We start from the raw sequence: 15,923 nt of genomic DNA, 5'->3' as shown, positions 1-15,923 counted from the left end.
TGTTTATAAGAGTTCAAATGTAATTCTCTTGCTATATGTAGATGATATAGTGATTTTTAGTAAAGATCAATATAGTATAGATAAAGTAATTTCACAGCTGAGTAAGTTTTTTGATCTTTAAGTATTAAGCAAAACTAAAACGTTACTTGGAATTGAATTCTTAGAGAATGAAAATGGGGTTTTTATACATCAGCAAAAATATATCTAAGAAATTTTTGAAAAATTTTAACATTTCCAGATACCAATAACTTCACTTCCCATAGCTAAAGGCACTATTCTTACAAAATTAGATTGTCCATCTACAAGTGCAGAAATGCATACATTACCCTTTAGAAATCTGTTAAGGATATTTAGTTTTTGTAGCTAACAGGACAAGGCCTGATATTACATATGCAGTGAATATCTTATCACAATTTCAGGAGAATCCTGGAATTAGGCATTGGGAAGCATTGTTGAAATTGCTTGATTATCTCAATAGTACTAAATTATATAAGTAAAACTTATCAAAAATTAAACATATAAATTTATATTGTTATTCAGATGCTGATTATGCAAGTAATAGAGATGACAGCGTGTCCATGGGAGGATTTATGTTATATTTAGATGAAGTACCGATAATCTGGAAAATTGTTAACCCATTGCCGGTTTTCACTTTGATGGCAAAAACAGACCAAAATGTCTCACAAAAGTTTTCACTTTTGTCCTTAAAACGGGCTTGCCTCCAAGACTCAGGGTGTCTCAAAATGGTTTTGCCTAGAGCAAAAACATTTCTTCCCCCTATTCGTTTTCCGTCTGTTAAGCATTCAAGAAGAGAGTTGTAAAACTGAAGCGTACTCAAAGCTTAGATCCTCCTAATTTTCCCCTCGGGTTGTTTGGGGCAAGGATGAACCATAAAGCCTTCAACTTGTGTTCTGTAAAAACGTTAGCCCGTGTCCCTGACTTATTCTATGACTGAGGTGTTTGTATGAAGCAAAAATTAAGGATTAGAGTTTCTACGACGTTTCAGCAAGATAGCCTTTCCTATTAATCTAGATATTACAATATAAAGCAATAAATGTTTCTATGGAAACCCTACAATAATATTTAATTTTCATTTTATGCTTCCTATAACCACATTTATTAATACAAAAGTCTATTATACGATTATAGTTCCATTAAATATTTGAAATTAAATTCTGTAGAGATTTTTGTGGAAATTAAACTATATATTAAAAAATGTTTCCTGCGAACTGATTGGTTATGTAAAGTATTATTAAGTTGGGTCAAAAATAAAATAAAGGCACTTATTTCTGTTACAACTAAAATTATTATACTTATTACTATTGTTCTATTTAATTTATCAAGAAATATAAACATATCCCATTTCTTTCACGATTAGTAATATTGTATCCTCAAAATTTTTGTTATAAGAAGGAAATATTTTTTACCAAGTTGGATGTCAATTACGTCAAATTATGTGCATTTTTGTTTTATTTATTGGTTATTAATAATAAAGCTTCATCTTAAAATCGTTCAGTCTTTGATTAATGCCTAATTGCTTCAAAAGAAATGCACAATATTGTCATTCAGGTTGAATAATTGTTAAAAATTTCACAAATGTCAAATTTATTAATATTACCTTTAAATTTTTAAGTTCTATATTAGAACTGCGTTTTAACTTTCACAAGGATTGCTGAGGTATTTGTCTATGAAAATTTAGTGAATTATCACAGTTTTAATTCATAAACTTAAAATTTTAACTAAAAATTTAATATTCTATAATGTTATAATTATTCAGTTTAAAGCAACCTTTTTTATTACAAAATAAAATGTTATATTATTAACAACTTTTAATAAGCAAGCAATCTTAATGCCATCGTTTAAATATTTCAGTGTCAGTTGCTGTATAAATTTGAATGAAATGATTTTCGAGTTTCTTTCCCTGCTACTATAAGTTAATATACAACTTTAATGTACGTTATAAACGATATTTCTGTTTGAAAAATTAGTAACAGTAAACTTCTAGAAAATAGAGAGTATGTTTTAATGTTACATGCAGCATGTTTAATGTTACATGCAGACTTCTTTCCATCGCATTCACGAAATATTAAATTTTGAACGTTCCAGAGAAAGTTAATATGAAACATTCTGCGCTTATAATAGAGAGAAGCTTATTGTCCGCATCAAGTTGCAGTTCACGGATATGAAAACTCTCCAACACATAAATAAATAGTGGAAAAAATACGAATTCACGTAGATTTTATGTAAAGTAACATCGATTGATCGATGTGTATTTTTTGCATTGAAGAGGGGAAAAAAAAAAGAAAACTGCAGTTTTTGACACCATTAGGAGTTAAAAAAAAAAAAAGATTCTTCTGTCTAGTAGAAAAGGTTATGCTATTAGAATATGACAGAGTAGATGAGAGCTATTTGCATAAGACTATGTTTTAATACATAGTGGAATGCTTTTGTGAAGGATTTTTTGTAGGAAAACTGACTTGTATTCTCATTCCACAGGTGGAAAACCACGAAAACAAATCACGTGCTCAATATTTTCACCTGGGATCGAATACCAGTTGAACTACCAGTATTTGGCTACATATAGGACCTTTACACTTACAAAGAGCCTTTTGCTTAAGAACTGTCTATCACCTCTTTCCTTCTCCGATGTTAGGTTTTGTCGTTATTAGGGGACGTTGTTTACTGTTGTTTGATTTCAATGAATAAAGGCAAATCAGACAAAGCATCTCAACCTGAAAGATAAAATGCCTTCAGGCAGGATTTATAGGAAACTGGTTCACGTTCATTTCATGCATCAGGGAATTGCATGCATCTGAATTTTGTTTACGTTTCTTTCATTTAGCTCAAAACATACGAGGACTCTCTATTTTAAGAAAAGAATGTTTCGGGGGAGTACTTTATAAGGGTAAATTACTTGTATTAATGTTACACATGGAGGAAAAATCACGAAAAGATCCGTACATTTAGCTCGTTCATCAGTATTCGGAGCCATATTTAACTACTGTGGTTCAATGACCTTAATCACTTGTGTTCTAATAGGCCTCATGAGCACTGCATTTTTGTTGATCAGGCTAATTTATGTCAAAATCGCACGAAATTTACCAAAATTTAAAAAACTGCTTTCTGACGAAATATTCCAGTAATTTTGATTTATCTTAAATTTCGAAATGTGTCAGGTTTCTGGAGTATGTGTACATGTGAGCATATAACATTTAAATTTAGTCATTTTAAACATAAATCAGATAGCATATCTTTTATGTTACATTGAGTAATCTTCAGTGCTATGTAATTAATTCCCTAAATATGAAAGTATATGAAACTTAAATTAACTATAGCAAATCATTCCATAGAAATAGGCTATACTTGTATTAGTCTAGAAAGGATCAATTATGCGTAAATATTGTATTATGCATGTCAAGTAACAATTTGTCAGCGGTATAGATATCATTAATTTAAAGGAGATAATTACGATATGTGTGGCTTTTGTTTTAGCACAGTTTTGCTCCCGTTACTTTTAAGCTACATATCACTTGAAATAAATTTCTTTTTATCATAGGGATATTATTAACAATTCTTCTTTATAAATATAAAGTTTATCCTTTATTATATAAATAATTGAAATGCTTAAATTTGACATTCTAATAAATATTTTACCTTAACTTTCTGAAAAATTGAATTTCTTTTAAAATGTATAAAAATGAATTAAATCCTTAATTTTTTCCAGTCTTATGATAATAAAATTTTAGAATCATCAGTTTGCGTATCCCTATATATTATAAAAAAGTATCTCATTCTTTTTTTAGGGCTGTTGTGATGTAAATGATAGTAGATCGGACTAGCAGTCAGAAGGTCTGCGGTTCGTATCCGTGAGAGAGCATAGAAAATTTTTCGTATTTTCTCCTCAGAAAAACGGAATGTATGGAAACGTGATAGACGATAATTCGTGAACACATGAATTAGGCCGACAGAGTCTCGTGCTTCTCGTCTTTCGCCTTATAAGTGGGAAAAAATAAGGAATTATGCCATTCTCCCTATCTTGCTACAAATGGATGTTCTTCCAATTAGAATTTGGAAGACTTTGTTGGTAGAAGAATAATGACAGCCCTGCTGAATTTTCGCATTTCTTGCTTCGAAAAAATCCAAGGTCCGCCTATTATTCCGCCTTTCACAAATTTTTCAAATTTACTTTTTGTGGTATCGCTTTTCCATTACAGTATGTTGATACGTGAAACAACCCCGTAAAACGTTTTCTACATAATTTACATTCAAGTTACTTTGAAACACAATTTTCGCAATTAAACTTCCTACATATGGGTTCCCTCTTTTTTGATACTTCTAGTAAATTTATATTAAGAGATAATATAATCAATATTTCTTTAGTAAATAAATTATTATTATCTTACTTTGCGCAAGTATTAGAAAAACTTGTTTTGAGCTAAGTGAATTTTAGATCATTCAACATTATACCTTAGAGAGTATATCTTTTCTAGTAGATTTCGTATTGGCTTGAATTTTGAGGGAAAAGAAAAGTCCAGATTTCTACAAATTATAAAAAAAAAAAAAAAAAAAAAAAAGAGAGAGAGAGAGAGAAGAAGAAGAAGAATGTACTTTTCTCCGTTCAGTGCTGTATCTCTTTTACTGATGAATTAACACCAATAGATAGGCTGTTTTCTCCCGAAAGTTCAGCCTTTGTGTAAACGATTAGGGAATACCGGAAAAGAAATAAAATAATTTTTCACTCATGAATCGGCATCTTCAAGAAGCATCGACTCCCAGTGAGTAAAAGTGACCATCTGGAAAGATGTATTTTAGCATAAAATGGTTTGGAAATCCAAATAACAATTATTTAGAGAACGTTTTATGCATGCAATATATAATTCTTAGATAAAAGTATAAAAGTAAGTAAAAGGGGGCGATGTAGGGTGTTTTTCTCTACTTTTAATTTTTAGAATAGGGCCCCAAACATATTACTGTCGACCCTGTATTTAGATTTGCTAACTTTCTCGATAACCTACCAAGTTCAAATTTTGTACTCGGTAGCACGCGATATCTATCTTCTAAGATAGAAATATTCCACTTCCGGCGAACTTTCTAAGGAAAGCTTACATGCATTTAGGTTTACATATAGAGAAAAATCATGAAAATTCCATGCAGCTGATCTATTCCGTCGCTGAAAATAGAAGCCTACAAAAATTGATAGTGTTGTGTTGCTTCAGCTACTAGATTTCTCACTTTGAAGTTGGAATTAGAAATATAATTACAAAGATCTCCACTAGAGGAGATCATAATTCATTATTTTTTTCACACATATAAAATCTGGTTAAATATGTTTCCTCGTTTATAAATTACAGAAGTTTTTTTTTCAATAATTCCTGATATTTAAGGAAAATTTGCATGTATTTTTTTTTTCTTGTAGCAGGTTTAAATAATCGTTGATTGAAACCACACTAATTTTAACTAACAATCTGAAAATGACACAAATGACGTGAACTCTTTCATAATTATATTACTCATTAGCATTAAAAAAAACTTAACTTGGGTTGAAGATTACCTCAGAAGATTTTTTTTTAATTTCTTAATTTAGATGCCATACAGTCTGGTAATAAATATCTAATAATACATAATAATAAAGTCTGGTTATACTACAGCCATATCAGTGGCCGATAAGACCGCTAAATATTAGTTGTTCAATTTGGATTCAAACTCAGACGAACGAATGTGATGGTTGTAAGGTATTTTTCTATGTATAACATGAGTATGAGCTATTCGTTAGAAAGTCCTCTATGAAGGCATCTTTCTCCTTAAAAGCAGATAGTCCTCGTGTGTTTTGCTGTATTCAAATAATCCTAACCTTCAAACTACGGCATCTATCACTCTAAATCAAGATGAAAGTTTTCTAAACAAGATTTTTAAATCGGGCTGTGGGGGTTCCAGTGGCCAATCGCTAAAACCGCTGAATACTGGTAATTCGACAGGGGTTCAAATCCTGACGAACGCACTTGTTCTTTGAAAGTTTTCCGGGGTTTTTCTACGTTCACTGTGGATGAGATCTAGTTCCCCTAAGAAATTCTCTCCATGATTGTTTCAGTCCTCTTGCACAGATTCCAAATCCATTAAATTTTCTTTATTAAATACAATTATAATTTATTCTTTTTAGAGAAATCGCAGAGAAAAATCTGTAAACATCAAATCGAGTGCAATTACGAATATTTTAAAACAGTTAAAATTTTGAGCGGAAAAGTTTTTTTAATAGGCTCATAAGCAACTGAAAATTAGGGGAAGAAAAAAATTTTAAATTAGTATAAAATTTTGTCGATTTCTACAACAACTTATATAAATGAGTTTTCAAAAACTTCTGCTGAAATATGAAGAGTTGTATTTGTAAAGCATTTATTAGTGAAATCTGTAATTATATACTCAGCTTTTAGTTTTCATAACTTCCATTCATCAGAATGTAGTCATTAAACGTAAGGGGGGGGGGCGAAAAAGGAATTTAAAAAAAAGATTATTTTTTAAATGACTCAAAATTTCCTGAGCTAGTATAAGTAATTATGTAATTGAAATAATTAAATATTTGCGAAAATTTTGTTGACCTCTCTTGGTCTTACCAATATTTCTGTATAGATATAGAACATAATTACATATCGATAATGAGTATCATAGACAGTGGAGGATGTAGAACATCACATTATATAATTGTGCTTGTCACAAAAGCAGCCACTTTGATAAATGAACATAACTGTCGGGAATCGCGTATGAATGTCACATACATGCTTTATAATATCAAGAATGTTATAAAAATGACGGTTATCTGATATCAACATTTACCGAACTTTCCAAAGCGTTTAAAAATATAATATTTAAGAGTCGGCAAGTTTGTTTAAAAAATTGTATGTATTTCAATCACGATTTTTGTCGCTATAATCAGAAGCTCGTCATCGATACTTAGACTATTTCTTGATAACCTACCGAGTTCAAATTTTGTACTCACACCGTTTACAGATGGAAATATGCGTGGTAAACCGAGTTTTATAAAATTCGATTTAGAGGTCTTAAAATTTAATGTTGAAAAAAATTTTTGCGCATATTTCCATTTAAAGAATAAACTAAAAATCTCTCAGATTTTAAGTTTGCATCACTTTACAGAGCGTAAAATAGTTTTTGAAATAAAATTTGCATAAAATTAATATAATTTCTGATTTTGGGCGAATTTTTAAAACTTTATACTTTTATGAGGTAAGAGGAATTTTGGGAGTAAAAAACTGTACCAAAAGGAGAAAAATATTTTGTCATACAGATTAATGGGAATAAGAGCCCCTTTGAAAAATTCCTGTAAAGTTTTATAAGAAGAATAATAGATTCTTAAATAATGAAATCAAATATTGAATCGCATTGTCAAAAGTATAAGATTTATAAATTTATCAAGAGAACCGCACGTTTGTTATTCATGATATGAATTTGTCGAAATTTTTTTAAAGAGAATTATTTAATCATGTGCTCCCAATAAATTATATAATACATTATTTTTCTCATTTCAACTCATTAATAATTTTATGAGTCATAAATAAAAGATTATTTTGTAAAAACTTGTTTATTTTATTCAATAATTGTTCTAAAACGAAAATTCTTAATTCCTTTTATATATACATTCACTTTGTAACTGGTAATAACTTTGTTTCCTTAGAGTCAGTGTAAAGCCTTTATCTCAAAACATCAAGAAGACTTCTCCCCGCGATAATGACAGCCATTACCCATTGTCGTCAGGGGTGCCTAGACCCTTGTCCCCTTAGGCAATGGGGGTTGGAAGATGTACAAAAATACGGGCTAGTCCTTTTTGGCGCATTTTTTCGCTAATACAAAAACACGGGACGATCCGTTTTCGAGGGTACATTTAAACTTACAATAATCCATAACGAACCGTTAAGAGACCTGCATAAAAGAACGAGATAATCCGGGTCAAACCGTTAAAGGGTTAAACAAAAATGTGTAAGTTTATCAACCATGGAAGTGGAGTATATCGCCTTATCTGAAGCAGCGAAGGAATTAATGTGGACGAAAAATGTCTTACAAGAAGAAATTTTAAAGTGTAATTTAAGAGAGCGTAAACTATTTTGTGATAACAAGTCTGCCATTGATTTTTCTAGATCACCAATAGAAAATCGCCGAACTAAGCACATAGACATAAAATATCACTTTGTTAGAAGACTAGTAAATGATGGAGTGTTTGACCTTGAATTTATCACCAGTAAATTGAATACTGTCGACTTATTTACAAAAGCAGCGACTGCTGTTAATTTAAGAAAGTTTTGTTTAGATGTTTTCAGTGTTTAAAGACAATAAGTGTTTTCGTATAATAGAACTGAACTATGAACTTCTGTGAAAGTTTTGGTTTTGTCTTTGCATGAGGAAAAGAGGGCCGTTTGTTGGCTTTAGTTTTCCACGTGCAAATTTTGATCGAAGGTCAATCGGCGTAAGCTAACGTGGTTGCCGCTGACGTCAAGATCGGCGGGTTGGCCGAGTTTTATATATATGTACGCCAGTATCGACGAATGTCTTGTTCTCGTGTTATTATGAGTTAGCATAATGCTAGTTTGCTTTCAATCAAATTATTTTAAATGTAAAGGCTACAGTGTTAGCTCTTTTATTTTAATTTACGGAATAAAGCATGAATTTTATTTAGATTAGTCTTAGCTTTATTTAAGGGAAGCAAAATATGCTTTGCCTTTATCATCACCACTACCAACACATATTTGGCTATGCATCATGAGCTTGGCGACTAATGACAAGTTGTTCTGCTAAATTTTATATTGCTTCTATCGTGCACTGAGAAAATTAATCCTGAATTGTATTAGTTATTTATTATATTTATGCCTATTTCTTGCACATGCTTAAGGCTTATCAGAGTTCTTAATAAATAAATTCCTACCATATACTTACTGAGGGCCGGTGCTAGATATCTTACCTGATGCAGTCTATGTAGGTCTTAAATTCTGCGACTCAATGCGGCCATACTAGAAGGGTTCTGGGTTTGTCTGAATAACAAATTAGTTATTCTTAATTCAAATAGCCCTAAATGTAATCTTAGGATGCATGAGTATCATCAACAAAATCTATTTTTAGTATATAGAAAGACATTTTTGGTAAATCCCCCCCGGTCAATATTTTGTAGCTCATTTAACTCAAGTCTGTAAACATCACCAAGCGTAATGTTAACATTAAAGGTTACCACACTCCTTTATTATTCAATTACTAGCATAAAAAAATTGTTAGGCATCGCTACATGAGTCATTACTCAATTTGTCATGTTTTGATAAACATGCGGTGATGAAATGAAAGAATAATAATAATTCGCCCGGTTGGTGTTAGATCAATGATATATCTATGTGGTAATGGTAATGATCTATGATGTAATGTTTCGGTTCGAGATGTATGCCAAGCAGATGCGTAGCAACCGAGCGAAATTACTGATTGTACAAATTTATGCTAGAATGATTATTTCTTCAATGACTAGGTATTTTATTTAGTGTCAAAATGAAGAATAACAACTCTCCAGATGTTTTATTATGCGCAGAGGGGGGGAATTAAATGCACATGAATAAAGCCTACGAGAAAATGTTGGCAGTGGTTTTCAGGTCCGGATTTCTGACTTTGTATTGCATATGCATTAAAAAATAACAAATTTTCAAAAAATCCTTTTTTAGTTCTTTCTTCTCCATATGTACACGGTAATACGCTTTTTCTTAACACAGCATCAGAGTTGCACAAATTTGGCACTGCGCACCGGTTATCTACTGTATTCCTGCAGGAATGTTAACACACTTTCTTCCATTGCTGACAAATTCCACAAGCAATATTTGAATGCTAAATGAAGAGTATAAATTAGTCATTCAAGAATATTTGCAGTAACGACATGCAGGTCTATGCTGCAAGTTGGAAATCTTAAGAATTATGAGATGAAAATATTAAGAGACTGTACAGTTCAGATTAAGATTCTCTAAAGAATTTTAACATATTTAACAAAATTAAAACTAAAAATTAACATAAGTAACTAAGTTATTGCTCATTTTAAACTTGAAATTAAATAAACTTTTAGTCTAACTTATTCTGACATGGATCTTGAGCTTACTTTTCCACAAAAGACACAGGTATATTTTGCATGTTGAGTAATTTCCATCTTTTTAACCATCTTCCTTAAAGAAGCCCCATAACGTGTACCATACTTGCCAACAACTCCAACTTTCTTTGTACGTTTGGCCTAAAATAAAAATTTTGTCAAAGTATGCATATTTATAGTGATTAATCTCCAATTTCAATAATTATTCTTTATAAAATCAATATGAACTTTAATGTACACGGTTGTAATTTTAACATTCTTACCAAGCAATTCACTGTTTGCCAATTTTATATTACTGATTCTCATACAAAACGATTAATTTAAAATTGTTTTAAAAGTTTACGATTGGGTGCCCCTTGTTTTTGGCGATTCTTTTTATACGCCAAGATCGGCACCAGGCACAATTTCAAGATGACCGCACAAAAAAACCAAAATAAGAAGTCAAAGAATTGCACAAACTCTGTGTCCATGTACACATCGATCTGTTTTCATAAAAAAAAAAAATCCCAGAATTGCAAACTAGCCATTGTGCACTGCCTTAAATTTGTCCATGTACACATCAATCTTTCATTTAAAAAAACTCATAAACCTAAAACTAAGTTGAAACTAGAGCTTTAGTGTAGAATTGGGTGCCCCTTTGATTAGCAATAATTTTTTTTTCTTAAAATTTTGGCGATGAAACCTCATTTCTGGTTACCATGATAGTTTTAACTATTTTTTATCTTCTTGATTTTTTTTAATGAAAATAATGAGTGATAATGAAAATGTGTACATGGACAAATTTAAGGCAGTGTGCAATGTCTAGTTTGTGCAATTCTGGGATGTATTTTTAAGTGAAAACAAATTGATGTGTACATGGACACAGAGTTTGTGCAATAACTTTTTATTTTGGTTTTGTGCAGCGGCCATCTTCAAATGGTGCCTTCCTGGCACCGATCTTGGCGTCAAAAAAGAGTCGCCAAAAAACAAGGGGTACCCAAATGTAAACTTTTACTGTAACTAGAAATGAGGTTTCATTGCCAAGATGGCATGCAGAAATTATAAAATTAAAAATATGAAACCGTAATTTATGAAATAAAGAACAATTATGATGGGTATCAAAATTTACAAAAAAAAAGCTTAATATTTATTTGTTTACTTAACTTTCTTCACTATCGGAATCGAATTATAATGACGAGGAATTTTATTTAAATCATATCAAAGACGGAGTACATCGAGATGAAATACTACATTTAGTAAGGGATTAAAAGCCAAATAAAATAAAAACATCTACCCTGAAGATAAGGATAGTGCTGACAAATCAACTTTCAATTCATTGCGCGCCGCAGCGTCATCCCGCTGCAGAGCAGCGTGAAATTGATAAACAGATTTTGGAATGGTTAGATCATTATCCTTTATCCATTTTCTGCAGCAATTCCACTTTTTGTTTAATGGACTTCGAAACATACTTTTGCTTTGTAGATCCTTTACATATTAGTAAATATATATCGGAAATTCTATTTGACATAATCGAAAGTTCAAGCTTACTTTTATAAAATTGCTCTAACAATCTGCAAAAAAGTAATAAGCCGGATCCAATTCAAAGATTAAGGAACAACGCAATCTGCAACATTAACTGAATTAGATAATTTTAGCTTAGCTTATACCGTCCGTTATACATTAAACGCGCATGCGCATATTCACAGCCGTAAAGGTCTTACGCGCATGCGCAGAAAGTTTGTAGCTTTGAGGTCCGAATTAATGACTTTTGACTGTATTTACTTAATCTAAGTTTTCCAGGAACAAAAATCATTCGACTATGATATATGGAATGTTTGTACGCATAATCATACCAGATTCACCTCTAGATAAATCAAAATGATTGAAAATATAAAACAGAAGTTTGAATAATATATGCCACACATATACGACATTCTTTAATGATCTAACTATATCTTACACTCCTAGCAGAAGCGGCAAACAAATAAGTGAATGATTCTGCAGTTTACCCCTATTATATTTTGTTTAACAGAACAATTCAACATTTGTAGCGATTGGTGCCATTATTATATTATGGCACTTTCTCAATGCCTGCTTATTGTTAGTTTGATTCTTAACATAAAATCTGATTCAGGTTACTTAGAATGCATAAATTATTTTTACTGATTTTGCTGTTTTTAAACTCATTTTGTAGGCACAAGAAGTTTAGCAATCACTTTCAGGGTTTTCCAGCACCGCTTTCTTAATTCTACAGTGTGCATTTTTTTAAGTTAATTGTGCTAGAGGTATTTTTCCGAGTATGCATTTAAAAACAGCAGCATAATAAACTGGGTATGAGCACTAGGGCTTTGATATCCAGTCAAGGAACAGAATGAACCTCATATACAGCTGGTATGGACTGTCAAAAACAAACTTGTTCGCTGCCCTAAAGGAGTGTTAAACGAAAAAAAAAAAAGAAGAGAGGAAGAAAATCTGAAAGGTTTCAAATTTTAAGTTACGTCCAAAGGGGCTTTTTTGGGTGTGTGTTACCTTTATTTATGAAATAGCATCTGCTTTGCACTTAAACTATAAAATTTAGTTCAAGAACAATATCAAAAAAATAATTTTAAATTGAGCAGATCTTTGGAATTTCTGATACATAGTCTCACGCTCTGGAGATAAAAATGTTTTTTCTGTACGTTGCCATTAGTTGCTTTGAAATCCTAGAGTTTGTTAGTCAAAAATTCGTTTAAAGTTTTGCAAAATGATATCAATAATAAAATTAATTTCAAATTTGGGCTTCCAAATGCCCTTATATGCAGAAGGGTTATGTCATTCAAAATTTGATGGCTCTAGCTACCATTTTATCACACTGTGAGAAATATACATACATTTATGCAGATTCTTCTTTATTTAATTTCTTCAAATATAATACAGGGCCCTAATATTTGGTGGCAACAGTTTGAAAAGTGAAATGGACATTCAGAGTGATTCTACCAAAACGAAAACATTAGGCCCTTAGGGACAAAGCCCCCTTTGGACTAAAAATAGAATAATAATTTTGAAGATGCAGGTGATTTTTTAATCTGGGGCAAAATAATCACAAAAATTTTAAATATTAAGCGTTTTATTTTCTGTACATAATGCATTACATTGAAATAATGCTTTACTTTTGCTGATGCTCACCTAAGTCCAGGTACAGGATCAATTTTTCAGAAAAATCTTTAGGCAAGCAAGATGAACTATTCGAAATTAAATGGCATTATTACCAGAAAATGTTGCTCTTCAAGTAGCTTTTAACAGGTCCTAACATTAGTCTTCGATATTCGCTACCAAATAAGTCCACTCATTGTAATAAGAATCCTGATTATAAATACCATTGTTCAAAACAATTACCTTCATTACCATACTTTGATATTAATTTATATAGCTTCAATTTATCTTCTTTCAACTAATTTCACATATTCATTTTAATTACTATTAACCGTTTTATACATTATTATATCATTTCTACAGTTTCCAATTGTTTTGACTGGCAACTGGCACTTTGTTTGCAAGAACGCAATAACAAATAATTTGGTTCCCACTTTTCAAGGGTTTTACAGCAACAAATAACTAATAATCTTTCACTTGTACAGATAGATATGCATGTAGGAGATATTTTCTTAAAGTTCAATTCGAATATTTGATAAAATTTAAAAGCTTTTCACACAAGTAAATTAAAAGCACAATAAGCATTAAGTATTCTTCTATTAATTACTCAACTAATAATTCTGATGAATTAGGCGTATATTAGTAACCACGTGGACAATATACAGTATACATACTACAAACGGCTTCGGTAAGATTTATAACTCATAATGCATTGACGCTATGATAACATCATTTCTACCTTCCACGATAATAAAAATGAATTACGTAAAATAAAATAAAACTTACCATTTTAACTCTTGTATCACACTTTCAGTCACAGCTACCTTGCAAGCGAAACACACGATAGTTGCGTTGGAGTTGAAGTGATAGTTCCGAAACTATTTACCAAATAGCTGTTTACAAGCCATTGGTGGGATTTGTTCCATTTTGGAATGAAATAAATATATATTATGACTTCAATAAATAGTTTTGGGTCATTTCTTTTTTAGTTTTCATAAGAGATTAAAAAACGAAATTCAGACACATTTCCAGGTTAATCAGTCATACAAGGAAAAGAGAGAGATTAATGATTTAAGTTACCTAAAAGCTTGATATTTAACAAATAAAGAAAATACACAAAACGGTCATAATAAAAAGAGAAAAAAAAAAGAAAAAAAAAAAAAACAGTAGTTTTGTAAAGCTATCTTAGTAAGAAAACTGAACACTGATATGATGAACTCAGAAAAGATTGGAAAAAACGGGTGGGGCAATTGGGGACGTCTTTCCCCGGGCGCAGCATCCAAGAGGCGCCAAATTGATGCTACGAAATTTTTTAATGATAATTTGAGAAAATTTAAGCATTTTTGTTGTGATAATAGTAAATTTTTGTTCATTTTTCATTGGACTTGTGCATTCATTTCATAATGAACCCGTACGCACGCAACAATTTTTAATAAATAAAGGTAACACACAAAATGTTTAAAAAAATGCCCCTTTGGACGTAATTTAAAATCTGAAACCTTTCAGATTTTTTATATTTAATTACTTATTACATATATAATGCAATTAAATTTTTATTTATTTATTTCTTTATTAGCTCAAAGGCCAAATTGGCCCCAAAGGGCCATTAATTTCGTTTTAGTATTTTGCGTCGTTCCCTATAAAACCAAGTAGGTTAGAATAGAGGAGGTCTATGTCTATGTCTTATCACTTAGTAAGAGGCAATTGACCATTAACGGCCTTTACCAATATATGATACTTGACATTTAAATGCTTGAAGAATCGAGTAAGTTGTATCCAATAGTATGGAAGTACTTGTGCACATGCTGTGCTAGAACTCAGAGATTACTAGCGACTGAGGCTTGTGGTGATGGCGATAAGGAGCGCGCCTTGCGCCCCTGATAAGTTTGGCAACCCTAGAGGAGAAATTTCTTACGAGTAGCGAGCAGAGCGAAACAGACCGGCTATCGGGGAGTATGCACGAAGTTCCGAAATAAAGCTTCATTTTTATTGTGCACTATGTATAGTTAATATTTATATTAATGAAGTAAGAACATAATCTGTGATATGGAATGCGAGGATTGGTGGAAAAACATATAGGTAACAACATGATAGGAAACGCCATAATGGTAACCCGGACTGTGTTAAATAAGGCCGTGTGAACAGTTCTCAAGCACTTTCGGTTTTGACTACAAGCCATCACTCAAGATCTCCAAACCAGAAGTAATAGATTACATCTGTTTTCATCCTCCGGATCACAGATGAGTAGTAATTCTAGATCATTTTATAATTCTGTTTTCTACTTATCATTTAATTTCATTTTCTTTAGTTAAACTTTTGCTTTTATTTTGGCTTAAAAACCTTGCACAATGTATGATGTTCATGCCGTCCAAATTCCGGTTTATAACCGATTAGACGCATCTTTATGGTTTATTATGTGTGAAAGTACCTTTGCTCTTGCCACCCTCAAACCTATCACAAAATCCATTACTAAATATAATTATGTAGTTTCTCATCTTCCTCCTGATATTGCATCATGAGTGGGGGATTTACTTATGAAACCAGATCCTATTTATCTATATACAAAGCTCAAAACTGAGTTAATAAATCGTTCAGGAGAATCTTCTCAGCAAGAAATTCGCCAATTATTATCTGGAGAAGAATTAGGTTCTCGAAAACCTTCCACTTTGCTTAGAAATATGAAACGTCGAGCAGAATC

General features: G+C 31.5%; 1 protein-coding gene across 1 annotated transcript in view; it reads right to left on the bottom strand.

Annotated features, from left to right (window-relative positions):
- RpL37A (ribosomal protein L37A) overlaps window positions 1–14,168 on the bottom strand; it is a 30,278-nt gene extending 16,110 nt beyond the window's left edge. The window contains exons 1-2 of the mRNA XM_035372918.2: window positions 14,012–14,168; window positions 10,127–10,255 (exon numbers count right to left, since the gene is read on the bottom strand). Of these exons, the coding sequence (XP_035228809.1) occupies window positions 10,127–10,255; window positions 14,012–14,014 (132 nt within the window). The 5' untranslated portion in view covers window positions 14,015–14,168. The remainder of the gene's footprint in view (window positions 1–10,126; window positions 10,256–14,011) is intronic.
- Between the last annotated feature and the right edge of the window lie 1,755 nt (window positions 14,169–15,923).

Source organism: Stegodyphus dumicola, chromosome 12 (assembly GCF_044657685.1).
Source record: "Stegodyphus dumicola isolate Sdum_Otavi_A_Nest chromosome 12, ASM4465768v1".
Classification (NCBI taxonomy): domain Eukaryota; kingdom Metazoa; phylum Arthropoda; class Arachnida; order Araneae; family Eresidae; genus Stegodyphus; species Stegodyphus dumicola.
This window is presented reverse-complemented; position numbering and strand designations above follow the sequence as displayed.